At 39.9% G+C, this 27876-nt stretch overlaps 1 protein-coding gene across 2 annotated transcripts; it reads right to left on the bottom strand.

The window, feature by feature from the left end:
• Positions 1 to 358: 358 nt before the first annotated feature.
• cald1b (caldesmon 1b) lies at positions 359 to 27251 on the bottom strand. 2 transcript variants are annotated; one of them, XM_070907346.1, is made up of 16 exons: positions 27224 to 27251; positions 15805 to 15908; positions 12177 to 12302; positions 10839 to 11166; positions 10039 to 10695; positions 9548 to 9583; positions 9380 to 9447; positions 8929 to 9175; positions 8680 to 8805; positions 8017 to 8060; positions 7831 to 7909; positions 7304 to 7435; positions 7105 to 7227; positions 5101 to 5172; positions 3858 to 3894; positions 359 to 2473 (listed from the first exon to the last, which is right to left on the bottom strand). In XM_070907346.1, the coding sequence occupies exons 2-16, from the start codon at positions 15876 to 15878 to the stop codon at positions 2457 to 2459; spliced, it is 2166 nt and encodes a 721-aa protein (XP_070763447.1). In that variant the 5' UTR covers positions 15879 to 15908; positions 27224 to 27251; the 3' UTR covers positions 359 to 2456. The 2 variants fall into 2 exon arrangements, with proteins under 2 accessions (XP_070763447.1, XP_070763446.1); XM_070907345.1 differs by lacking the exon at positions 27224 to 27251 and adding an exon at positions 16298 to 16410.
• Positions 27252 to 27876: the final 625 nt, after the last annotated feature.

Genomic DNA, 27876 nt, shown 5'->3' with positions numbered 1-27876 from the left:
AGGTTGAGCATCAAGGATACATAGTCCAGCCCTTCTTACTCATGTGACTGCAGCACCCTATGGCTGGTCAGTCTATTGTTAGACAGCTGGACGTTAGAGCTCTGTCTCAAACACACACACACACACACACACACAAACATGCTAACACGCATTCACACACACACACACACACACACACACACACACACACATTCTGCAGGTACATTCCTGACCTGGTAAAATGTCATATATCCATTCAAGCTTTCACCAGCCACTCAGGTTTCAACACTCCATAATTTCAGGAGTAGTTAGGAAAGACATGAAGCAACATTTCCTCCCAGTAGCTAAAATCAAAACAACAGAACTACAACACTTTTTTCCCCCATTTTTCTTTATTGCTGAAGCAAGAACAAACAATAATTTCAAACATTCAAACAAAGCAATCCAATACAACAATACTGACTCAGTACATTTGGGCAGGATTCAACTCATGAACACCCGGGTACAATTTAAAGTTAATTACAGGCGTTGTTAAAACAGAGTGCATATTGCCATTGTCTTAAAAACCTTTATCGCTGCTGCAATGCAAAAAACAACTGCAGTTAGTGGCATGTAAACTGATGATAAATAAGCCAGACTGCTACCTACTTGTTAAATTTTGCATTTGGTCATGGAACGTGTTTGTAGACTTTGGTTGGTTCTTATACTACATAATGTGATTTCTCAACTTACACAAGGCTAACAGGGAACAAACCCAGGTGTTGCTGACAGAAACGTTGAGGTGGTTGCACACTGTTACTTTGGCTGCAGTCCTGGGCAGAATGTGCCACTGATATTATCTTCTGGTCTGAGGTGGTGGATTTTTGGGTACCACTTTCTCAAAAGGCACCGTTTATAAGGGGTTTATAAGCTTTGTAACTCATGGTGCTCATTTTCTAATAAACCAACAAGGCTACAGTTATAAATGTTAATAAGTCATATTTCAGGACCATATTCCTTGTTTTGTTTTTAACAATAACAGTTGTAAATATTGTTGATAAATGAACTTTGGTCCAGCAAAACCTTCCCAGGAGGTAAGTGATCAAACTGTATTTCTGATCAATTAAAGAGCTGACTAAGAGTCTACAGCCATGCTAGCTGCTGTGTGAGGCTGTACTTAGGCACAGCAGTACTGAGAGCTAAATGCTAACATCAGCATGCTAACATGCTCATAATGACAAGGTTAACATGTTGATGTTCAGAATCAGAAATACTTTATTGATCTCCGGGGGGAAATTATACAGTTGACCATGTTCACCATCTTCAGTTTGTTGGCAAGCTAATATTTCCTAATTAGCACTAAACACTAAATGCAGCTGAGGCTGATGGGAATGTTATTTTTGCAGGCAAACTAAAGTATTGGACATTGAATTCATCCTCTGGGGGACATGAATGTATGTGCCAAATTTTATAGCAACCCACTCAATAGTTGTCGAGACATTTCACTCAAAACCCCATGGACGCTAGATGAAAAGTCACTGGATCACTTAAGTCAGTAGGCTTCATCCTTTGGGGATCATGAATGTCTTTGCAAAGTTTTGTGCCAATCCATCCTGTAGATCTTGAGATATTTCACTCGATAAGTGAACATTTTGACCTGCTGGTGGAGCTAGATGAAAACTCAGGTGATCACCAAAGTCATTCGGATTCATCTGGGGATCATGAATGCCTGTACCAAATTTCATGGCAATGCATCCAATAGTTGTTGAAGATAGAGGTGGATCAACAGACAGATATTGTTATCCTTAGAGCAACAACGCTAGTAACCCAATGGCATATTTACCATTAATGAAGTCATTAGTTACCATTTATAAACCCTCTATAAAGGGTGCCTTATTAGAAAGTGGTACCTACTTATGAGATTTCTCAGTTATGTACAGGTTAATCATTCAACGTCCAGCTCAGTGGCAGAATACTCTAACAATTAATATGAGAGCTGTGAGATGGAAATTCAACAGCCTTGTTTATCACATGGAGTCAAAATAGTGACAAAAAGCAGTGAGTGTGTATGAGAATAAAACACAAATGCTTATTATTGGGTATAAGCTATATGACAGTACATCACAAAAAGAGCAGACATGTTAGTGTGGCTTGAAAGCAATAAAACATTTAAGCATCCAGAAATTTGTAAGACAGATGGATACGACGCAACCCATTATCTATTAAGCATTTAACATGTGCTACTTTGTCCTGACAACCCTTACTAGTTATGACATATTCGAGGATTTGTAGACAGTACAAAAGGTACTCATAAAGATATTGCTGGAGGACTTTGATGCCGGAATCCTTTAATGTCACACATCCACGTCCCTCGTCTTTTCCTCACTCTGGTGTGAACTTCACGCGAAATGCAGGTTACGCTGAAGGGAAATGCACGTACAGTTGCAGAGCCTTGTGTTTGGTCAGGTAAGGCTTGATTTAAATGTGGATGTCAATGGTTAGGGTCTCACGCCTGCTAATAGAGAGAGAAAGGCAGATATTATAGATCTATACGCATCCATCAATGTTGCATTTAAAACTGCATAGCTTTTCAAAGTTTATTAGGTGTTAAACGAGTTTGGTCTCAGGGCTGTTAATCAATGCATTTACATCCATAGTTCTCTATGTATATGCTGTATGTCTGTACATCAGAGACAGTTCTACTATTGCTGACCTACGCCCTGTGGCCAAATCCCCGACACTTGTCTGTGTGATTGAAAGCTGTAACTTTGTCATTTGCCCTTTACTTCATTCCTCTGTGGTCTATTTCGGATGAAGAAGTGGGGATGGTTACAAACAAGGATCGCTATTTAGGGTCGAAGCTGACACTCGACAAATACTTTTCCATTCCTATTGTTCACGCTTTGGCTCAAGCCTCGGGGGCTTGATGTCAGAAAAAATGTGACTTTTGAACATGAAGAAGAAAGACAGCTTTACCATGCTAACATTAGGGAATGTTACATTTATTTTTTCATGATTAATGCACGTTTAAACTGTCCGTACAGACTGCAAGAATACATGTTAGGTCTTTATTATCAGCACTGAGTGAATAAGCCTAGTGATCGAGCCCGATTTGCTGCTTAAACGGTTAGTAATCCTCCCCAGCAGTCAGTTGTAATGTGAAAATCAAGCAGCTGCACTCTGGTATGCCTAACAGCTCGCCAACACCCTGCGTGGCATTGGACAGCCCAGGTGCCACCGGGTGAACAGTGCACTGCAAAGACACGACAGCCATCCTAGGAGTCTGGAAGGTTCTTTATACTGGGAAACAAGGTCAGGGTGAGGGTTTTTTTTTAAATATAGACCACAGTGCCACAGAGCTGAGCCAGTGCGCAGCAGATTTGATTTACAGTGAGCAGCTACTCTGGCACAAAGGAAGGTTGGTGAGTTGTAGTGGTTTCGAGTCCACAGGGGGCTATAAATCAGTCTTGGTCTGCCCCCCTCGTCCAGAAAATGTTTTGAAGGACAGACACACTTCATCTAAACTCTGCTTCCCACAGGATTGATCACGATAAACCTGGGTTTTACATGTAGTATGTGCACATTTACAGTCAGTGGTGGAGGAAGTATTCAGGTCTCTTTTAATTAAGGAAGAGTAGAAATACTCAAATATAAAGATACTTCATTACAAGTACATTACATTTTGGCAAGAAAGTGAATATGTGTTCCCAAAAATGTTTCCTTCAAAGTATCAAAAGTAAATGTACTCATTATGTATCAGAATGGCTCTTTTCAGCATCATTACATGTTATATTATCTTATTATTGTCACTGATGCATTAACATACTCAACAGTCCTTGAGTAAATGTACTTAGTTACTGCACATTTAACCACTATTTACAGTCACTTAAGAAACTTACCATTTGTGGCAAACTTGCTCTTGCCTCCAACTGCCACCTGTAAACGAGAAGGAATGAAGGAAAAAAATGAATGAGTACATAACATGTTATATAAAACATGCCAGGAAACCCTTAAAGATGGATGTACAGTATTCTACAACATTCCCATGGATCCGATATGTTATTTTATATACTGTTAGAAACTCTCACATTAAAACGTCCTACATTTAAAGAACTCCTGGCTTTAAAAAATACATCATGCACAGCATTCAAACATAACCACATGCTCTCAACCATGATACCCTCCTCACTGTAATGCAACTACTATCTTGGGATGAAAAAGCTGTGCACATTGCAGCCAAAACGTCCTGTAACAACATATAGATCACATTCATAAAGTAATCCATGTTCCAAATGAACAACCACATGCCAAGGAATACTATTTATGTCCTAAAAGCCAGTGTGGGAACTAATGATAGCAATACATGTGTGAGAGGGGGAGGAAGAGTAAAACAGAAATCCACTCCAATGGCAGCCATCTCCTTCATCACATCTAAATCAATCATTTCAGTTCAGTTCAGGCAAGAGAGAATTACAGACTAATGAGTTAGGGGCTGTATGAAAAGTATTAGGGTGGGGGAGGGAGGTTGACTTTGTGTTTCACTTTACAAAAAAGCAAGGGCCTGCACAGTACTGAACTGGCTCAATTAGTTTACCATTAAAAACTAAAGGTGCATAAAGATGGTGTCATCCTATTTACACTTTAATATGAAACAATAACATAAATAGTTAATTACCCTCCCTTCAACTAAAAGATAATAATACATAACCTCGTCCCCCCTGAATAATTTTCGTACAGTCCCTTGTTTTTGACTTGACTGAACTGAGAAAGAAACAACTCCAACAGTGTTGCCAGATTGGACTGACAAAAAGGAGCTCAATCAGAGCCTTAGTTGTAATAAACGAATAAAATAAGATAAAAAAGTATCCCAAATGGACGGAAACTGGCCAATCTGGCAACACTGACCCCAATCATATATGTGTTGAGACATCACGAAAGATCAATCACTCTGTGGAACGTGCATTGAGTGTAGTTGCCACAGATCCGCAAATTACCTCTTTCCCCTGTCTATTAGGTAGACTGAATGAAACAAACAAACAGGACAATGTCACTATAAAGCTTTTAAAACATCAACATCTCCCATCAACCCTTCACAGTAGAGGTGTGTGTGTGTGTGTGTGTGTGTGTGTGTGTGTGTGTTACCTTGGCAGGCGTAGAGCCCTTCTTGGTTTCCCACATGCCACGCTTGTTTCCGATGTCACCTGGTTTCACATCCTGTCACAAATAAGACCAACCATGAACCTATTAGTCTCATGCTGTGGAGGAAGTAGCTACTTTATATACTGCTGGGTAGCTTCGTCTATAATAATACATCAGAACATACTTATTTATTGAGTATATTTTGTATTAATAACCTGAATCTGCAAAGTAAGTCGTGGTAAAGCTCTAAAATAAATGTAGTTGAGTAGAAGTATATTGTAGCATAAAATGGAAAATACTCAAGTACAGTACATGTACCTCAAAATTGTATTTACAAGTAAATGTACTTAGTTACATTCCACCACTGCAGAAGTATTATCAGCAACATGTGTCACAAAGTAGTCATTACATTACACAACATTATTAGATTGTAAGTACTTGTGTGTTATTGAATTAACAAGCCCAACCTATGGGTACAGCCCCCTCCAAAGGGCCACAAGATACATTTCAGTGGTTGTGGGATGTTTAATAGGGAAGGAAATCTTCTGTAAAATATTAGATAATTTAACGTCTTTGGGCCTCGAACAGTTATCTAAATAACATAATGTGAGATGTTTAGAGAGGAAATCACTCATTGGTTGATCTGCAAACAACTCATAGAAATCAGAAACGTGACAAGGGGCCCAAACTAGACTGTGTGAGCCAAAAAGGTTGGGAAGCACTGGTTTAATCTTAAGCAATGCATATGTTTTTATACATAGTACAGTACTGGAGTATATGTACTTTCCAGCACTGTCCCATGCAGTATATATTATGCTTCTGACTTTTATTGGTAGTTATGGTGAAATGTGTGCAAAATGGTACCTTTACCAGTTTGTAGAGTAGACAAATAACAGCAGGAAAAGTTTGAGTAAGGAAAGCTGAGAAAAGGAGTACAATTGTAAAAGGAAAAGAAGAGAGGCAGACGATAATTAAACAAGACAGTAAACATAGAAAAGAGATTACAGGAGTATACAGATACAGACATGCACTAAAACTGCTGTACAGCTTCGTCCCATCAGGGGGAGGTGTTGCCGTACAAATAATGGCAAGGTTATAACTGCTCCTCTGGCCAAGACGTTTGACACTAAAGATATCTTGCCCATAAATTTCCTGTTAGAACAATGTCACACGTCATCCAGCAAGGCTTCTGCATGTGGACATAGTGTAATGTCTCCAGAAGACCTGGTAAGATTAGCAGCTGCTGTCCTACTTTAAGAAAAGGACACAGTGTCTACCAAGGACCCTGTTTCAAGTGGCCTCACCCCACTTATTGGTGCCGTATCATAATACATAAACCAAATTCATCATTCAAGATCTACTTACCTATTGGTTGTTGTTGTCAGTGTTGTGAAATAAGATAATAATGTCTTCATATGTGACAAATGTGAGGGGAGATGACCTTCTACCCTTGTCTGAAGGAGACTTTAAATATGGAGTCACAGTGAGGTTGAACTATGTAGTTTTCAGGCTTAAAGTGAGTCAAACATATAAAATCTCAGTTTGAAAGTACTGTATGGTTTATGGGCTGTAATATAATCTTGAAATACCTACAGAGGCCAAAGTGATTGATGTATGGAGTGTAGAAACGGCTGTGCAAAGGAGGCATGTTGGCATTCAGCCACCTGACACATAGCTGCTGCTCAGTGCTTTGTGTTTTCCCACAGATTTCCCACAGATTTAGGCTTAAATACATATATTAAAAGAGGGGTATGGGGGCTTTGGCAGCAGATGTTGTGAAGTAAACTGTCCATGTGGTGTCACTAGACTCCAGACTGCTACTTTGTCAAGTCTTGGAGCTCAGACACAAACGGCTGCAGCCAACAAAAGACTGGCATGCTGATGTGCAAATGAGCACATTAGCGTGTACAGAATATCAAGGGATTACTCTACTGAAGTAACACTGGTGTCTAATTTACAATAGTGTGTATGTGTGTGTGATCAAGACAGGGATATATCAGGCCTTACTGCTGGCTTTGCTGCTGCTGCTGCTGCTGCTGGTTCAGGTGCCGCTGTCTTCTCGGCCTCTGCAGGCTTCGCCATCCAACTGTTGACACGTCCGGCCACGCCTCCTTTGACACCAGCCACATTCTGGGAAAAGAGACATCTCAAATAATCAATCACATGTCAGTAAGTCTCTCTATCCTTCCCTCTTTCTTTCTCTCACCTTGTTGGCAGGGGATGGACTTTCAGAGGAGCTGCCAACGTTGCCTTTCTCCCACATGCTCTTGATGCTGCGCGTGCCTCCTGTAGGAATATCTACCATTGGAGACTTGGGGGATTTGACGTCTTTGTTTCCCTGTGGCGATATAGGGTGGATTTAACTACTTTTACATGGGCAAAAACAGCACTACATTCACTGAGGATCAATTGTGGAAAATAACTAAGCACTTTTAACCTTGAGGTATTTGTACTTGAGTTACTAATTACTTCACAGATTATGATTGCCAAACCAGTGGTTTCCAACCTTTTTGGCTTGTAACCCCTTACAAAAATGCTGTGTGTAAATTAAATTTTGAGGCCTTTTATGCTGATTATGCTTCTGTACTTTTATTAATTAGGATTTTGGATGCAGGACTTGTGTGTGTAATGGAGTATCTTTACATTGTTATATTGGTACTTTTACTTAAGTAAAGGATTGCAGTACTTCTCCCATCACTGCTGAGGAGAGTGGATAACGTTGTCCTGTCTCACCTGGATGGCAGAAGTGTACTGGTCCAGTCTGTTGCCTATCTTGGAGACAATTGGAGTGTGGGACACTCTGGCTGCGGTGCTGTGAGGATGAACAACACATGGGGCATTAGTATGGCTCACCAATATAAGAGTATCTGGTCTATTAATTTATTTTTATTTTACGGTTAAATGTCTTTTATGGCTCACCTTTTCTGGGCTGATTTGCTCAAGAATCCTGCCTTCTCCCCGATCTGTACAAAACAGCATAGTTTAAGGTTAATGTCATTGACATGCACGGATAAATTCAAACATGGTCAGGCTGTCCTGGCTTCCTTCTTGTTTCCAAGGCGACCTCGCTGAGAGGCAGACCGGTCCGTCCTGGGAAGGTCTCTCTGTACTTGAGCGCTGTGTTGGTTTGTGCCTGGGTGATTGAACTGGAGAGTTTGGCTGTCAGGGAGCCAGGATACACACATGCACGTACACACACATACACACACACACACACACTGAGTACTGCTGTTCAAAATGAATTATACCTCCTGTGTACGCGCAGAGTTACACACACACATTTCTCAACATTCCTCCAAAAATACTCCAGCGAGAAAATTACCCAGTCATGGTCCGTTTCGACAACAGCCATATTTGAGTAAAGCGCTGACGCCAGCTCACATCTTTTTTTATTCTTGTCAACTAAATTATATATGGGTAATATCAGAGGAATTAAAAACAGAAATTGAAATGGGAACAGTGAAACGAACGGCCACATCAGGCCACAAAACATGTTGACCATAGAGGGAAAAGGAGAATCACTATACTTATTTTGCCAACAGATCTGGCGTTACTGTCGTCTACGATGTCTCCAAAACTAACCTTTGAGGAGCCTTTGGGACTGATAGTAAAGGCAGGTTTTGTAGATTCTTCCTCCTTCTGTTTCTTCTTCTCTGCGGCCTCTGCCCTCCTTTTGTCTATCTCTTCCTTCATCCTCTTCCTCTCCTCCTGTTACAAACAATTTCGACAGATTCCTCTTAGGGTTAGTCCATGATAAATGGCACACAACCAAATCAAACTCAAGTAAAATGATGCTTTACACCATTTCTAACAAGAAAAGTCCATCCTCACCTGTTCTTTGGCTTTCTTGTCCTCCAGCTCCTGTTTCTTCTGCTTCTCCTCCTCCTCCGTGATCTTCCTCCTCTCCTCTCTCTTCCTCTTCAGCTCCTCTAGCTCGGCCTCTGCGTCCTGCTGCTTCTGCTTCATCTTCTCAAACTCCTCACTCTCTGCATTGTTTCGTCTACGCTTCAGCTCCTGCAGCTTACGCTCGGCCTCCTGTCGCTCCACGTCGTCTGCCTTGGTGGAGGGAACATTGTCCCTGCTCACAAACACACACAATTATTTAATGATCAAAGCTCATATATACACACTCAAATGGACTGATGAGTTGAAAATGATTAAAACTTAATTAGGAGGGCACCAAGTGGGTTTGTAGGAGTGAGGATGCAGTGTGTTTGAAAGGTGTTTGTTCAAAACTTTAAACACATCGCCATATTGGATTGAGAGATCTTGCCAACTTTACTTTGTTGTCTTCTCTGTTTTCTTAAGTTTGTTCTCAACGAGAGCTCCGTTCTGTTTGCCTGGTTCATTCTTACAAAAAGAGGAAAAAAAGTTAGACACCAAAATACTCTTCCTACTTATAGCTTCCATAATAGAGAAGAAAGCATCATGTACATCAATTTCGTTTTACCTTTTCCTTAAAACCAAATCTCTTCAGCTTCTCCTCCTTTACACAGAAGACAGAAATGGAAGGAAATTATTAAAATAATAAGAAACAGAAGGCTCAGTGGAAACAAATAATTCCCAAACCCACAAAAAAAGCCATTAAACATTAGTGCAATCTAAGGCCGGGCAGTGAATGCAACACAGATGTAAACTGAAGGCACATCACACTGTGACCTCCTCGATACCACCACCTCTTTTATCCAAAACAAAACACTGTGACTGCACAGCGATCTGTGACCACACCGCAAAAACCGTATCATACAGCAAATATCTGCAAAACGAGAACAAAGTCTGGATGAATCAAATGTGGTCTGCCAGTCTCACTTCATCTGTGTTACATTGAAATGTCTGTATTCTGTTACTTTACAAATGGAGACGTTAATACTGCGTCTTCATTTCGTTTTCCAGGTTTTTGAAGTGGCTGTTGGTGAAAAGACCAAAAAATGACATCAGTACCTCCTCTTTCTTCTTCTTCTCCTCCATCTCTCTCTTTTTGCGCTTGTCCTCTTGCTCTTTTTTCTTCTTCTCTTCAGCCTCCTTTTTCCGCTTTTCCTCCTCTTCTTTCTTCTTCTTCTCTTCCACCTCTTTCTTCTTCTGCTTTTCTTCCTCCTCCCTTTTCTTCTTCTCATCCATTTCTTTCTGGTGTTTTTCTTCCTCTTCTTTCTTCTTCTTTTCCTCCATCTCCTTTTTTCGTTTTCCCTCCTCCTCTTTCTTCTGTCTCTCTTCCATCTCCTTTTTCTGTTTTTCTTCTTCCTCTTTTCTCAGCCTCTCTTCCATTTCCTTTTGTTGTTTTTCCCCCTCTCCCTTCTTCCTCCTTTCCTCCTCCTCCTTTAGCTGCCTGTCTTCTTCCTCTTTCTTGAGCTTTTCCTCCAGTTCCCTTTTTTGCCTTTCTTCCTCTTCTATCCTCATCTTGTTTTCCATTTCTTTTTGCTGTCTTTCCTCCTCTTCTTTCCTCATCTTGTTTTCCATTTCTTTTTGCTGTCGTTCCTCCTCTTCTTTCCTCTTCCTTTCTTCCTCCTCCTTGTCAACATCAGGAACAGCTTCCTCTTCAGCATCTTTCTTTCCTAAATCGATCTCAACCTCCACTTCTGTTGCTGCAGCCTCAGTCTCCTCCTATAAAATAAGTTACATATTTGTCAGTCTTGTAAATGTAAGCAGAAATCTAAAATAACCTAATTTCTTGTGCTCGCTGTTAATAATCTCTCTCCAAACAGTCTTACTCTACACATAAAACCTTCAGACATCTTTCACTTTACCTCCTCATCTTCCTTCTTGTCCTCTTCCTCTTTCCTCCAGGAGTTTGTATCAGTGTCTGCGACCTCCTCTTGGGCTGATTTCTCCTCCTTCTTCTCCTCCACCTCCTCCTCCTCTGTGTGTCGCTGTCTGCTGCTGCTGATGGAGGACTCCTCTTCCAGTGTGCTGTCTGTACCGTTGGCGCTAATGGTGGGGTCTAACTCCTTCTGTCTCTCCATGGCCTCCTTCATCCTCTTCTGCCTGCGCTCCTCCCTCTTGGCCAGGCGTTCCAGCAAAGCCTGGTCATCATCTGCTCCTCCAGCACTGGTTGCGGTGGAGGTCTCCGTAACACTGTAAGCAAATGAAATCCACTTGTTAATGAGAGCAGCGAAGCCTAAAATTCAAGTCTAATCAAAGTCGAATCTCCAAATCCCCATTGCAATTAAATGTTTTGTCCGATCCAGTGTGATGAACCCACATCAAAGTCTCTGATTGGGTCTTTCTGCGGTGGCTAACCAGAGGAAATATCGATCCAAGAACCACACAGCCTCTGGAGGCAGTTCCAAAATCTGAGGCTGGAGGTGATTATCAATACCAAACATTTTAAATTCACACTCACAACGTGCTGTTGTGGAGAATGTAAATGCATGACTATGATGCTGTTCATTTGTGCCGGTTCAGTTGAGCATCACTACTAACAATGTTGCCGGTTTGAGAAAGTTTTTCAAAATCATACTTGTGATGAAGCAATTATTCTTACGTTTTGTGCTAATGTCTTGTGTATGTGTCAATACCTAATAACCCTATTTTATTTCAATACAGTAAGTGGGGTCCGAGAAGAAGGTTCAATTGATGGGTGCCTGGTGAAGCTAACTAGCAATACTGTTGCTAAGGTAACAGCTTAAGCAGATCTGTTTACACTGACAGCAAAACCTCAACAGCATGTCTCACAGTAAAACGGCATGGCTTACTTTTAATGCTCAACAAGTCAATAGCCATGCCAAACCTTCCGGATCTTCTTCTGTCCTGTAAGTCCTAAAGTCAACAGGCTCTTGGTCCTGTACATACCCGGGGATAATGAAGTACTGAGAGCAGCATACTGTAAATCCAGCCGGATCACTGTCAGAAAAACACCTCTCTGCTGTCCAACAAATGACATCAACTCTTGTTTCTGCCTTGGTCTACAGCTATTGATGGGGCAGCTCTACTCTGATGACTGAAACAATAAAATCACAGGTGGAAGGTTTCAGTCTCTCTGTTAAACATCTTGTGAATCTTTCCTCCTTGCTCTTTGTTTTCCTGGTTTGTCCCACTGCACAGTATGATACACTTCTTGTCCCTAGACTTTATCCTCATTGTACCTGTTGGTGTCAATCACATCAGTGGTTCCAGGCTCCTCTGATTCCCTCATCTTCTTCCTCTCCTCCCTTGCAAGTCTCCTTCGCTCCCGAGCTTCCTCCTCGTCATCATCGTTGGTGTAACCCACACTGAAATATCACACATCCAGATGCGTAGTACATGTTAATGTATTTTTACTCTAAACAAAAAAGCCATCATGCATATTCAAACTTAAATTCCTCAATGGGTTACTGAAGGTCAGCCATCACTATAGTTTTGTTGTAATTATATATTTCTAGTTTTTGAGCGCATAATAATCAGTGGCAGTTAATACCGACTAATGTGTTTCAAGTTGCAAAAAAGTACCAAAATGGATATCAAATAGATAGCAGATGTACCTCTCCAGTATTTGCATTCATGATTGCAAATTTTGATATCACCAGAAAATCCTCCACGTTTGCATGAGCTTGTAAACATCAGCTTTTAAAATATATTGTACACAAAATCTGCTTGTGACCTTAGTGTGGACATGAGTTGTGATTAGTTTATTCATTTGAAGGATTTTTAGAGGCCTGAAGAGCCTGAAAGTATCCAGTGTTTCACAAGAAAAAAATTGATTTTGTGTTACGGAAGTATCTGATGACCCCTCATATTTAGGTTGTGAACCACTGATATAAGCCACACTGCGATGGAGATGGGAGATGCCACAACAGAGGGGAAAACAGATTAAGAAATAATAAGAAACACACAATCTACATGTGTTTGAAAACTAAACGTCACATTGAAGAAATTGAGAGATCTCTAACATATTCAATTGGAGACAGAGACAGTGCTGGCAAGAAGAAGAGAAGATGAAGAGATAAAGAAGAGGACAAAATCACCAATACTGAACAAAAAAGTCTTTACCCTCCTGCCCTTTCCTTCCATCCTCCCCACCTCACTCACATCCTGCCATTGACTTTCATCCAGCTCTGAGTACATCCACATGCCAGGCTGTATCTTTCCAAGCATTACCAGGCTTTATGAGGTACAGAGAGAGCTTGAAATGGCCCATTGATAGAGCACGGGTATTATTTCCCTCTGCTCTTCCTGAATCCGCAACACAATGATTTACAGATGTTGTGAGAGGAAGAGTTGATGGGAACCACAAGAATCCTTTCTGTCTTTAAAACAGAAACAAAGACTCAAACGAGGTGGAAATCCAACAAATCCTCAGGCAAAGCTTCCTCCAAATGGCAAGGGTCGGCCCGAGAAATCATTGAGGAAGTAATTCAATTCGATATTACTCCACCCAAAGCTCGAGGCCTGCTGTGAGAGTGCTGTCAATATGTTACAGTTACATTTCTAGACGTCCAACCCGAGGGACGTGAAACATAATAAATGGAGGTAAATGCGATGAGAGCTTCTTGGCTAGCAGGAGAAGTGAGTGAGATGAAGGGGAAGAGACTAACTCAAACTGTCAGGCGCTGAAGCATTCAGAGCAGGCTATCTTGTGTTGAAATAAAAATGGCACTTAAAACATTCCAGCGTCTGCAGCGTTTCCTCGGGCTGCAGAGGGGAGCTGAGAGGCTGGGCTGGCACTGCTGGCACTGCTGGCTGCAAGACTGTGAGAACATTTTTGGGAACGCCAATTTTTTTCACTCTGATAGGACATCTGATATGACGGCAACTGACTTCTGAACTGGAAGAAAATAATGTGTTGAGATGTGATTATATGGACATCTTGACAATCTGGTCAGGGCAAAACGTCTTCATCATCATCCCTTAAAAGATAAAACTGATGAAAACCAACAATGTGTTAGTCCATCTCTCAGTACTTTTTGACATCCCCAACCCGTCTGTGTCAGCACCAGAGCCCATTCATTCCCAATGAAGATGTAAATCTTAAAAATGTCATGAATAAATAGTTCATTTAAAAAACAAAGGGCTAAATGATTTCCTGAAACAGCTGGTTTTTAGCAAACGTTACTCAAACAGGAGTAAAAAGTCCATCAGTTGGGGACTATTTTCAGCTGCAGAGTAATAAACATTTGGTGCTCTAGTGAGTATTTACTGCAGTAGGACGGTGTATGTGGCATTGAATAAAAACAAACTACAGTGCTCATGTTCATGTTCATTTTTATGAAGGAACATGTCACCCAGAGCAACGATGTGGCTCATTCATGCGGTTTTAGAAGTCTATGGCACAGAGGCATAAAATAAATCAGGCTTTGTTCACACAGACAATATTTGTTAGATATTATTGTTGTCATTAATGGGATTTGTTGACAATAAGAACGTATCATTTTAAGCTTGTCACTGTATAGTTGAATTAAATGTGTGAATAAAAGATATTAGTCTCTAACAAATGCCCATGTGGTAAATTCTGCACAGAATTTATTTCATCTGCACTAAAAGAAAATACAAGAAAAAGTAAATGAATGAGGGTTGGTACAGAAATGAATCTTCATGTTTCAACTGTATATTTTATCTTTTCTAAAGTCTAAAAACAGACAAGAAGGTGTTGAGAGGTTGGGATCTGAAATGATCAAGTCCAAGTAATGCTTTTCTTTGGTTAGTCCTGAGAGATTAGTGTTCTGATAATCAAAAAAATCACCTCAATGTCTGATCCTCATTTTAAGTAGCTCAGTGATTAAGCAGCAGCTCTGCTCATTACTCAGTGTGTTACCTGGGGTCATGACATCACATGAGGTCTCCAGGGTTTTAAATCAGATTGTAGTTTGTTTGGTTTATATTGTTTTACTGTGAAACTACTGTAGCTCTTTAACTGCATGTATTAACACTGAGTTGTGCAGGCAACTTACAGTTAGACCTGAGTATCTGCACATTTTCTGCATTCCCTTACAGTTCCTTTTTGCTCTTATTATGTTATAAGATACAGTCTAAAGAGTCAAACTTGCAAGTGTGTTTTACTACCAGAGCGGATGTCAGCAATAACTCTTTAATGGTATTGTAATATCTATCTGAGCACAAAGAGAGAGCAAGGGAGACGACAGAGAGCGAGAGACAAATCCAAACAGCAGCTCAGCCGACTGACTCCCTAATGAGCGAAAAAGGCAGTGGAGATCATTAAGCCGTCATCGCCTGAGCACCATCCAAGTCCTGTCTCCTCTGCTCTGCTGCTCCATGTGGAGACACACAGGCACTCCTAACTCCCTCATGCTAAATGTATGAACCTAAAGACAGACACATACACAAATACACACAGCACGCCTTGGTTGCTGAGCGTCTCCAAGACTTTGATTGACTAATGGTTAATTAGAAGACAGAGAAAAAAGAATGGAAGAGAAACACCTCTGAAATGGTTCACTGCACCTTGGTAAAGTTTGTCCTACAACTACATGGGCTTAAAAACAGAATAAACCACACTGGTGTCTGATAACTTTGGCAACAATTGCACATGTAGTTTATAAAAGTGGGGGAACGTCAGCCTGTGGTGATCAAACATGGTGTACTGAAGCTGAAAATGTACCAGGTTTGTATTGTGAGTCGTGCATCAGTCAAACACTGATAAAACTTGGTGTGGGATGTCATTTTATAGCATTTGTACAATTTTCACTATGCATTCACTTGTTTTTCCTACTAAATTTAACTAGTGTTTGAGTGTGCTCTGTTGCACATATGTTTACATTGTTTAGAGGATTCACTCACTTGTCAGTATCGAGGCGCATCTGCTCCCTCCTCTGCCTCCTCAGCTCCATGCGGCGGTCAAAGTCATCGTCCATGATGCCCAAAAGATTCTCCTCACTTTCTCACTGTAAAACACAAGTGTGATATCAGATCATATGTGCTAAATTCAGCACAATTAACCAGGTTTATCCTGGATTGTATACTTGATCAACAGGAGAAACGCATGCGTGGAGAATCTACTGATTGCTGCAGAACATGGAGCATTTTTGAGTACAGTATCCTACAACCAGAGGATTAATCTCATCTCATCATCATGGTCATTTCACAGCTTTGTGAGGTTTAGTACAAAGTAACAAACCCTCACTGTGACAACGAAAACATGCGAAATTCAATTTAAAAAAAGCACTTCATAAATGAGGTCCAAATAAGTGACACAAAAAAGTTTAGGGGACCACCCAAGACAGCTTGATGACATGAATAAAAAAATATTACAGTGCCTGTTGGTTTACAATACCTTAGCAGTAGCTGAAGTTTAGTCCATGAACAGCAGTGTCTCCCCTCTCTTCATATATCAACTTGTACAGTCTGGTTTATATCTCAGCCCTGCTGCAGCACAAAGAATTCCTGCTTGTTCTTTCAGCGACTTTAACTACCAGAAAAGGCAAAGCCTGCCTCTCTGCTCCCCTCTCTTTCTCTCTCAGCCTCCCTCCTCCTCCTCAACCTGACTCCTGCTCTTTTCCCCTGTCTCACTTTCCCCTCCCTGATCTCTGACTTCAGATTTTCTCAAACTGTTTCCCTTGTCTTGTTTTATCCTGATTTCTCTCTTTTCTGTCTGATGTGCTGCAGATCTGCTTGTGTCTGTCTTTTATTCCTATTCCTTTTATACTCCTCTAAGGTATATCTAGTACCTCCCCCTCCTCCAACTTTCTCTCTGTCGTCTTCAACATGTTCCCTCATAGGCACTTTTTTGCCACCAAATGTAAACGCAGTCTTTGCTCAAAACCACTGGCCAGATTACCATGCACATACATCACTTTATATCATTATCCATACTGGATACATTCTAGAGAGGAGTGAGATGAAGTTTATGGCTTTCTAAACACAGATGTATTGCCACAGCGTTTATAAGAGAGAACGGGTAAACATCATACTTGGCTCTTCCAGCAACACATATGCACAGATTACCAGACTATTTGTAGATTTGGGTTCTACAAGACAGCTTTCTTTGAATTGTAGAGGCAGGACAAACTTGACAAAGCACCCCTGATTCCTCATAATAACCATTAACCCTTAACTCCCTCTACTCTTGTTTAGTGCAAGTCTACTGAAACTCCATGACATCCCTCTGACAGCCAACATGATAAAGTGTGCGGGTAAAATTCATTGCAGATTCTGCATTATAGATAAAATGATAATTCTAGTAGAAGGCTGCCAAAGTACATAATCTACAAGCCAACATGCATCTACACTAATCGATCTACAACCAAAAGCCTCTGATAAGGTAATACTACATCTGTGTTTTTGCCTGCACTGGTAGGGGATACTTTCCCAAAGCTAAAAATACCGTAAGATCACCCTGAGCCAAGTCACTAACTGCAAAACTCCTTCTGGCTAGAGAAAGAAATAACATGCATAATCTTGAGTGTTCATAGATATAATCTTTGAAGAAGTTGAGTGTTAGATGCAATATCAAATTCTTGGGCTGAAGAATTAACCCAATTCATCCTAATGGTTTGAGTAGTTAATGTTAAGATCTTTGAGTGCCAATTCCAAACCACTGCCAATAAAAACCCTTTATCAAATGATCTTTTTTCTTACACTTAGTAGCTGCACTATAAGCAGCTGCCACCAACCACCTTTTGACCACCTTATTTAAGTCTGTAAGAAAGTCGGCCAGTAACTCCTGCCAACAGATACAGCGCACTGGTGTGCAAGTGCAGAGGAGTTCTGAAGTGTGATTTCAGAAAGGTCCGTCTTCTGTCCCAATCAGAAAAGGAGGCACAATGAAACCAACAAAGACTTTCCAGACATCTTGCCTCAGTAAATCTGTAAATGTATTCCTTTTCTACATTCATAATATTCTGTGTAATCATCCAAAATAACAGATTACAGTTTAGGAGCAATGCAGTCCATCATCCATCACCCAAAGCAATCAAATGTCCAACCAACTTCCTCTCAACATATGCCCACAGCTTCGTTCTTCATGGTTTGTAGAAAAAAAGATTGTCTTTACAACAAGTGCTGCATTGAAATAACATTGAAAATCTCCTTAGGGAAGCCAAGGCTCAAATAATAATTTGTGTTTTAGGGCCACAAACTGTAATACTCTTTGTTCACACCAGAGCTGCTACATACATGTACTGAACAAAGATTGGCTGAGCTCATAATTTCACATCTACCTTCAAACTACACTGAGATATAAAAAAAAAGGCATCCAAGGGTTCGTCCCACTCTGGGTAAACAGGAGGAATACTACACATTCTTAAAAGTAAACTATTGTGCCCTCCTGCAGTAATTAAAGGGCAACACCCAATGGTTGGGTCATCCTGATCAAGGAATCATGAGGCTAGCGTTCAGTCTGATATTTTTTGTTGGTGGTCCTGTTAACAATAAGTTAGTCTAAAGACAGAGATGAAGGAAACAAAAACGTCTTTTACAATGTCTGGGATGCCCTGACCTTCCCAACACACACATTCATTTGACATTTGAGGACGTGCTGCAAGAAAATAATACGGGGAAAATGTCTGGCCTGAATCCATGCATCAATCTTCTTCTATAACAACATACCAAAGAATGCTGGGAATTGAGATGATGTAAGCTCATGTGAGTCAAGTTAACATCACACTTTATTCTCTGCATATCATGCACCACTATGTGTGTTTTCTCTCCTCACTTTGATATATCATACATGTGATATATTTATGTCCCACAGCTAGCGTTATCAGTCTTGATCATATGAGGTCATGTAACACTATGCAGTTTCATAAAGAGGGCCACTTCAGTATCATCCCTTTATTTTGGTATCAGTATCTCCAGATCTGAAGAGGAGCCCACCAACAGTGAGCAGTCGGAAGGACATAACAGTTTGGTTTTTACAATGGCCGACACCATATACAGTCACAAAGGCTTACAAACAGAATGGGCCTTTTTCTAAAACTCCCACTGCATGGGTAACAAACCAGCTGAGAGCTTTCCTGGAAAAGGATGACATTCTTTTAAACATCACTTCCCTGGAAAGCAGGAAAGTGATTTATTGAAACATGTTGGACAAAACATTTGAGGTTTGAAGAGGTGGTTGTTGCTAATGGATAAAACATAAAGATCGTGTCTGTGAGGAAAATAAGTTAACAGCTTGAAAAACTAGGGACTTTATTCTCTGTATATCATCTCTGTGTGTGTAATAGACTCTGAACAACAATCAGATGGATTGCTGTGACATTTTGTACAGATATTCATGTTGCCCAGAGGATAAATCTTTATAATGTTGGTGATCCCCTGACTTTTTATCTAGCACCACCAGGGGATTAAAGTTTTCACTTATCCAGTGAAATGTCTCACCAACTTCTACATCAATTGGAACAAAATGTATTTTTAGTTTACAGACATTCATGGTTCCAGATGATGAATCCATAAAAAGTTGATGATTTTTCCTCAACAACCACCAACGGTTAATATTTTTGGTTTTGAGTAAAATGTCTGGATTGAACTTTTGGACGGATTCGTATAAACTTTGAAATACACAATCATGTCCCCCTCAGGATTAAGTGTAACTTTTCAACCAGTGCCATCAGGTCAAAATGATAATTTGTCCAGAATTTTGGTTTATGGCCAAATACCTGCAAACTAATGATATTTCTATTGTTAGATGTTGTGTTGAATACAGATTAGGAAATGTTAGCATGCTAACACGCTAAACTAAGATGGTGGACATGGTAAATATACATCTGAATGTTAGCAATCTCATTGTGAGCAAGTAAGCATGCTGAAGTTAGCATTTAGCTCATTGCTGTGCTTTACATACAGTAGCTACTAGCATGGCTGTAGACTGTTATTCTTGTTTAATTCTGATTTTTGGGATGAATTAAGAATCGCTAAACACTAATGTTTTTTTTCAAAACACACAAAAACACCCTTAAAAGCTTTAAGACTTAAAATCAAGGAGTTTATGTTATCATTCTGTAAAGGACACTACCATATTTAAACCTTCTGTCAAGAATCAAAATATAACATTCAACATAATTGAATTGAACAAAATAAAACCTCTGTCTTTGTTTTCTGTATTACAAAAAAAGAAAGCTAAGATTGCCCTGCCAGAGACTGACAATTACAGATCCCCAACAAGCAACTGACTTATGTGCACTAAAGATGAAGTTATTAACACAGCTTTGGAAACCATTTTCACTACAAATGATTCTATAAGTACATTTTCTTGGTATACAAGCAATGTGTTGGTTCAGCTTCAAAATATTTGCAGGATTACCACCAAATTCAAGTGTCTAAAACATCACTCACCCCATCCCTCACATCCCTCATCATTACACAAAGTGTCCCTCACAGTGATGGTATAGAAGGTATTCCAGCTATGTGATCTCTGTACAGTATGTGCAACACTGAGCCAACATCAGTCAGCCGTCATGTCAAGGGCACCTTGTTTCCTCTCAGTGTTCACATAGACATATGCAATCATAATGACCACAACAGTTAATTTTGTTACTGTGTTTAGCTTTGTCATCATCACCATGGTAGTAGTATAGTCATTTTCATCACCACCCACGTTTCTTATAAAACCTTTAAATCTCACATCCTCTCATAGCCATACATGAGACAAACTGTTATCCATCACTCCCTCACAGCTGGGCTTATATGGGACCAGTTAAGGTCTGGGGATGACAAAGGCTGGTCTGTGTCTAAGCCAGGAGCTGGAGCATTATGGACTCTATGGAGCAGCAGCAGACAAAGACTGACTGACCTGCAGGCTAACACCTCACAGACATGTCAGAGCCGTGATCCAGGCCTGTTTGGATTGGCCCAGGTCCAGCTGGGCTGGAGAAGTTCTGCATTTCTAAAGTTTAAAAACTCACCACTCTGGCAGCTAGAGGCGAATACCTTTCTACCCCCCACTTTGTTCACAAATGAGTACGGACGTCCACTTGAGAGTTCCCCATAACAGCTGTCCCATCAGTCACCAGACAGGTAATCTGTATGGATTAGAGGTGTGTTGTTGCCGGTGAATTATTCCTGCTCTAACGCTTGAATAATCCAAATGTGAAAACATAGTCCCCTGTAGATGAAAGTGCTGATATTGGTGTTTTAATTTAGATGCAAATGTTTGCCTGTACCTACCTGAGACATGGAAACAGTTTCTCCAAACTCTCACACTGCAAGAGATTCATGTAATCTCCTCATTTATATGTGGACAGCTTGTTAAAGGCTGTTAAAGTCTTTCTGTCATACGGTGGAATCAAGTTCTCAAATCATTCCCACATGACGGGTTCCCAGGACAGTTTCTAATTCATACATCTGTAACTGATTTGTCTCATATAGGCAAGCTTTCCCTTTTGTGGCCTGCTGATGGGGTCGAAAGCTGGTGGTTCTCTCTCTAACTCATTATTGGCTTACCAATGGCCGAGTGCTGCCCCTAACACTCACCAGACACTGCTCATGAATATTCATATGGATGTTTGCAACAAATCAGCTGTCACAAGAGAAGGGCATGACAAGGAAACAATTCTGGCTTTCTTCTGGCTGCATCTAATTGCCAGGCACGAACATGAAATGTAGACTGGCAAATAATAGTTCTGTGTGCATTCTGTCATTCTGTTAAATACAAAAACACAACATTTAAATATTTCACAGCTAACTGTCTACAGCAAGCTTTAAGTTCAGATTCACAAGGACACTATGACACAATATGGCTTTTAAAGGAAAAGATTGACCATTGGGCAATGCACTTATTCGCTTTTTTGCCAAGAGTCATATTAGAAGATGCTACTCTCCTGTCTGTGAGTTAGCTATGGAGCTAGAGCCATGAGGCGATTAGCTTAGCTTAGAAACTAAAACTCACTAAGTAACAAGTTTACTACATATCTTGTTTATTTAATGTGTACACAAACAGGATGTCCATCTGCACAGCACTTCTGTGCTGCATCTTTGCTAGCAACCTTACTGTGAAGACAAAGTACTGACATTACTGTGGCCCATTTTTCACCAAGAAATAGTTACAGTACATAACTCTGTAAACTCTGTAAAAACACAAATTGGCGTTAGTCAACAAATCTTTGTTAGTGTTCAAGTTAAACAAGATATAACATATTAATTATGGAGCTGTAATCGTGTTAGTGTTTTTGAACTTTGGACAGAGTCAGGCTAGCTATTGCCCCCTACTTCCAAGCTTTATGCTAATGGGTCGTAGCTCTAGCTCCATAGATAACACGCAAGAATGAGAGTGGTATCAATCCTCTTATTTAACTCTTGGCAAGAAAACCAAGAATTATGCTTCTGTTTTAAAAGTTCAAATGTATACACACAGAAGCAAAACACTAAAACTGATAACTACAACATCAGCAACAGCATGTAGAGTATTCAAAACCAGCGAGATCACACCATTTTTTACATTCAAACATCAGCTGCAGCTGGTAAAGAAACATATTTTCTAAACCTGACATTTGACTTGGTCTTTGTTCTATCTATCTCTTCTTATTTAAATCTGCAGTCATTTTACATGGAGATTAGACCGAGACAACGTTCAGGAACAATAATGCAGCCCAGAAGGAGAAAAAAAGGCTCAGGTTTAAGGGAGTCTACTAAAAGCATGTTTCTGGCCTATTTATGGAAAAACTACTCAATGTGTGAGGTGTTAATGGGGTGATGTGAGTTCTATAATTTGAAAGAATAAAGTTCATACTTAGGTAATATTGGAGGCATGGATTTATGAATCGTACTCTCTCTTAATATACTGATTGACGTTAACTAGGTGACCTATTAAGTGTCATTAATGGAAACAGCTCTGGAAAAAAACAATTTGCTTTTAGAAGTATTAAATGCCAGTGTTGCCCACCAAAAATGACAGTAAGCACATTTGAGCCCTTTGTTTCTGAAGCCAACTAGGATTTAGCCTGAGAATTCCTCACTGAAGGTTCACTGAAGGTCTTATAAGACATTAGTGCTTGCTATTCAATACAAAAGTTAAAAGCCCTCCACTAAAAGCCCCATAATTAGATCATTTGCATTATCCTCCTTTGTGTCTATTCATCCCAGCATTGTGTGCACACCGTGTGTTATTTGTGTATATCGTCTGGCTTTGTAATTACTGGCTCAATTATGGCGTCTTTATAGTGTTTGCTAATGTATTAATCAGACATCAAAAGGAGGCAGAGGAAAGCATTATGTTATATTTGAGACTTTTTCTACTTCGTGATTTACATTTGGTTTGGCAAGTTCCTGTACAATAGATCTCACGCCCTCAATCATGAAGCAGCTGGCAGCTGGATATTAGTTACTGTACAACTCTTGCTCTTTCTCTAATCATTCCAATACAGTTTGTGGGTGTAACAAAAAGGAAACCATAAACTTGCAGTTTAACTGACTAACTGACATTGTTACAGCCACCATTTGCAAATATTGACAGGCATATTTTATCCACTCTCCCTTGTTGGAGCATTATCTGTAGTTTTACAATATCTAACTATAATTATATTTCTGTGATCAGCCATTTTACTAGCTGCCTGAGGCTAATGTGTTGCTAATACCACCCTCTAAGCTAGCTTAGCCAGTTTACCTTTGGGCTAAATATTATGTATTTTCCTCTTTTTACGCACAAACATTTTGTTAAAGAACCTTATTCACTTTTCCGCTGTAATGTCTGTACGCTAAATATGAAGCTTAGCACAAAGACTGGATACAAAGGGAAACAGCGAGCCTGGCTCTGTCTAAAGATAACAAAATCCACCTACCAGCACCTTTAAAGCTCATTGATTAACATGTTATATCTCATTTATTTAAGCCATAGAAAAACCAATGTGAAAGAATTGCCATTTGGTCATTGTTGTCATTGCCATTTTGTCGTCTATACTATTGTGAATCCAGTTTCTTTCTTACTGTACTAATTCAACACCTTTGTTGTTACTATTGTTTGTGGTGTCTTGTCTTTTTCTGATTTAAAATCACTATTGTGGAATTTGTTATCCAATACTGTTTACAGTTTTACAATTACTTCCAGTAAAGACTTTAAAGGCCAACAGCTGTCTTCGACCTTTATTGGAAGTGGCAAGCTCACTGCATAGCTGTGTACCTACACGTAGATAGTGACATTAATATTTTTTTGATCTAATACTAATAATGTTCATCCTTTGACTTTTTAAGTTATTATACAGGTAAGTTGTCAGGATGCTAACTGAGGAATGAAAAGAGATCAATCAGCTAAATATACAAAGTATACATGTAGGTCCTCAGATAACTCTACGGCCTAAAATCTGACGAGGCTCTTGTTAAAAGATAAAGAAAGTGCTTCAACACGCTTATAGAATAAACAGTTGCCAGAGAGGCGTTTGTAATCAATCAAGAAGCCACAGCTGCTTACTCCACATGACCAAACATGGTCATGTATGAAAAAGTCCCTGACCAGGATACAAATTCCACACAGTTTACAAGCCACAACATACTGTAGTGGTGACCTCTTCTGTGGCTCATTAAGATGTTTGTGTACAGTTTAGTTGAAAAAAAGAGTGTGTGTTGTTTTGTGGCTGATAACCATCGACTGGTAAAGTGGAGATATGCAAGCATCTTATCATCTCTGTGCAGGACACTCATTCTGGCTCTTCAGCGCTCCACTCAGTGCTCTGCAGCTCTGTTTTAATAAGCAAAAGGGCACAAGGAGTCCATCATCAGCTGACTGGTGTACCTTTAAAAAGTGGATATTGTGGCTTGCTTGCTGCATTTTGTCCTTGATAACTTTAGAGTCTGAGTGAACCGGAATAAAAATATGTCTGGTGACACAAGAGGCTCCTCGACCGGGTACTCAATGGAAATAGATGCAGCTATGTGCACTCCCTGTTCTGCATCCCTTCAGCTGAGATGGTGTACTCGGCCTCCTTTTAAGGAAGTACACAGGCAGTGTTAGTTGTAGTGTCCCAGCTTGGCAAGGTGCAAGGCCATGGACAGTGAGCATGGTTTACTCTAGGAAATACCTGCTTCTATACAAAGTGGTAATCCAAGAATAACTTATTTCCATTGTGATTGCTATTATTCATCTTCCCATAATGCTGCTGGGAGACAGAAAATACTGGAAGGTTGACTGCCATCGTTACTGTCAATAAAAGGAAACTGACTATGGCTGTTAGAAGCTGATCTTATAATATTATACATTTTACAACAGCTGAATACGAACAGCTGGACTTTTAAACAAATAAAACCTACTTCTAAATTGTTCTAGAATTGATAAAAGGAATTCTATGTCTCCTTACATTTAAGTAGACTTGATGGTAGACTGATTGCTGATGAATGACTCCATTAATGTCAGAGCCACTAACACTCACCTCGACCCTTCCTGTAATTTGTTCATGTGGAAAACCATTTCCTCCCCCACCTGTGCAACTAGAGAGCAGACAGCCTCCCTCTCTGTAAATCACAACACTCTTAAGCTACAAAGACTCATTTGTGCACGGACTAAAACATTACCAGCTGAATCTCCCCTGTGTTCAATTCCCAATTGGCAAATTTGATTCACAAACTCTTTTTAACGACGACCTTTGAATTCAAACTGTTCAAAAAGTCCTCTGTGCTCATATCCCACTCTCTCTTGTCGCAGGCACCACACATACACTGGTGTTTGATCAAGCTAATGATGATGCAGCTTTTATGTGGAGCGTACATCATCCACAGCTAAATGTCATTAAATGCAAATCTGTGAACTCTACTTCTTTGTATTGTTGTTGTAAGGCTGTGTGTTTACATGTATGCATCTATACTGAGCATTTATGGAAGGCTATGAAGTCAAATTAGTGTGCACAAACATTTTGCTGTATATATGCAGCTGTTTTAACTGTCATGACGCCAAATTATCCAGACTTCAGTAATCAAGAAGGGGAGAGGATGCTCTCGAAACCCAAACACATTTCCAGGCCCCAGAGAGATTAGTCCGTGGTCATAAACTCACACACTCCTACCCCATGTGGTTGTAGCCTTTATCTTCAATACCATCTAAGGAATAGGAGTCTGACTTGGCATGTCCACCTCAGCAAACAGCTTTTCCACAGCCAGACGTCTGCTCAATGTATGAGTAACAGAAACTTAAGTCAAATTATAGTATTCACTGCTGTTTTGGACAGAGCAGATGCAAGTGCTAAGCCTCAAGGAAAGGGAAAAAAGGAATTTAGGAGTTTGAAACCAATGATTTGCAGAAGCATACCAACACCAACAAAATTCATGTTTCAGCTTACATGTGAAATTACTTCATGAAAGGGGGATGAGAAATTTGCCACTTCTCTGTCTTCCTCTGTTTGAGGGATGCAGGTCCTGCCTACCTAATACCATTTCATGTGTGCAACTTGGATGCAGTGCCTTCTAATTCCCATCACACTGCAGAAATACTAACTAATACTAAAATACTAATACTAAATGACGCAAGCTTTACATTTTCAACTTTCCAAGAATCTCTTGAGGAGTTAGCTGAATGACCATCCACTGAAAAGAATTCTTGTTTATGGACTTTTATTGCATTAAATTAAGTTTAGTAACATTTATCTTTCTAACCAAAGTACAAACACATTTCCTTCATGGGTCGGTATTTTGGGTAAAATACACAGCATCTACAGTAAATACAGTCAGTATTTATAGCTTTTGCTCAGAGAATAAACAATTTCATGCCATCTTGTCCAGCTGTAATTCTGCTTGAGGATGTCAGTCCCTCCAGGACCTTCCTCAAGCCAGAGCACAAATGTGTACAAAAGGGGAGACATTTCAACATCCCCTCTTAATATTTATTCATTTTCTTATTCTCTACTTTAGTTTCTTTTCTCCAATCAATCTCTCAAAGTGAGATTTATAATAGGTATATGAATAATTGACTTGCAATTTTTCAAAAGCATAGGTCTACTCTGAGACAGGCATATCCAGATTAAATCAAATGTAAAATATTTCCCAGGAAGAGTACAGGAGTGAGGTATCTACATAACATATATCCTATTTTCTGTCAACTAGTATGTATAGTATAATATATAGTCTTTTGAATTTAGAGCATGTTTTCCTTGTCTAAACCAGCTGGTTAAGTTTAAGTCTTGTTGACGAGCCATGCACCAACACAACTTTAGCAGTCATTATTTCCAGTAATTATCTGCTCGACTCCGATTACAAATTTCACTAAAGTCACTCTAAGTACAAAAAAATAACATCCCCCTTCATCTGCATTAACTAAGTTGTCACACATTATTGTCATCAAACTTACCAGGCCGACACGCCAAAGTGACTGTTCTTGCTGGAAATCAGCAGAGGGAGAGAACCAGAGGTTTATAAGCACAGCATGCAGAGTACAGCCCCGCCTCGACTCAGTGATGCTCATACAGGGCTGATGTGTGTGTGCATGTGCACAGATTAACTTAATGTATTCAAATTGCAACGCCAATGATTCCTCTACTTTACACACAGTTATTCCTGAGATTAATGAACTGATAGTGATATCAATCTGATGTAGGTTCTATTAGGATATGGTCTTTAAAAGAGAAAGTCTTTTCTTAACTTTGTGTCTCAGGGTGGTTTCTTTTCCACCACTAAATTGCTGTATATAATGTGTAAGAGTTTTCTGAATGATTAATCAAATGTTGCCCTAAAACAATATATTAAGTCTTCTTGCACTCGTTCCCTTGCTGGTGTAAAAGCAGGTTTGGTAAGAAATGTAAAATGACAGGTGACTGAAATGACACGTCTGGATGATGCACCTCTGCAGTATAAAATGTGTTGCCTTGTAGGCTACATGAGAACACTGTGGTCCACACAGTATAATGTCTACCAAGATACATGGCATCATTGCTACCACATAGATGGGACAAAGAATCATGTTGATCACCATGTCCATTTATGAGCATTTCCATTCAATTAGCT

Source organism: Enoplosus armatus, chromosome 6, assembly GCF_043641665.1.
Source record: "Enoplosus armatus isolate fEnoArm2 chromosome 6, fEnoArm2.hap1, whole genome shotgun sequence".
NCBI lineage: Eukaryota > Metazoa > Chordata > Actinopteri > Centrarchiformes > Enoplosidae > Enoplosus > Enoplosus armatus.
This window is presented reverse-complemented; position numbering and strand designations above follow the sequence as displayed.

Bases quoted from the DNA above. Each gene is read 5' to 3' on its own strand.
- cald1b (XM_070907346.1), bottom strand. From the start codon at position 15,878: ATGGACGATGACTTTGACCGCCGCATGGAGCTGAGGAGGCAGAGGAGG. The intron at 10,696-10,838 runs GTAAAGTGAAAG...CTTATTTTATAG, and splicing joins ACAAGAAGGAAGATGAGGAG to GAGGAGACTGAGGCTGCAGC. The intron at 5,173-7,104 runs GTAAGGCCTGAT...TATTTGTGACAG, and splicing joins CAGCAGCAGCAAAGCCAGCA to GATGTGAAACCAGGTGACAT.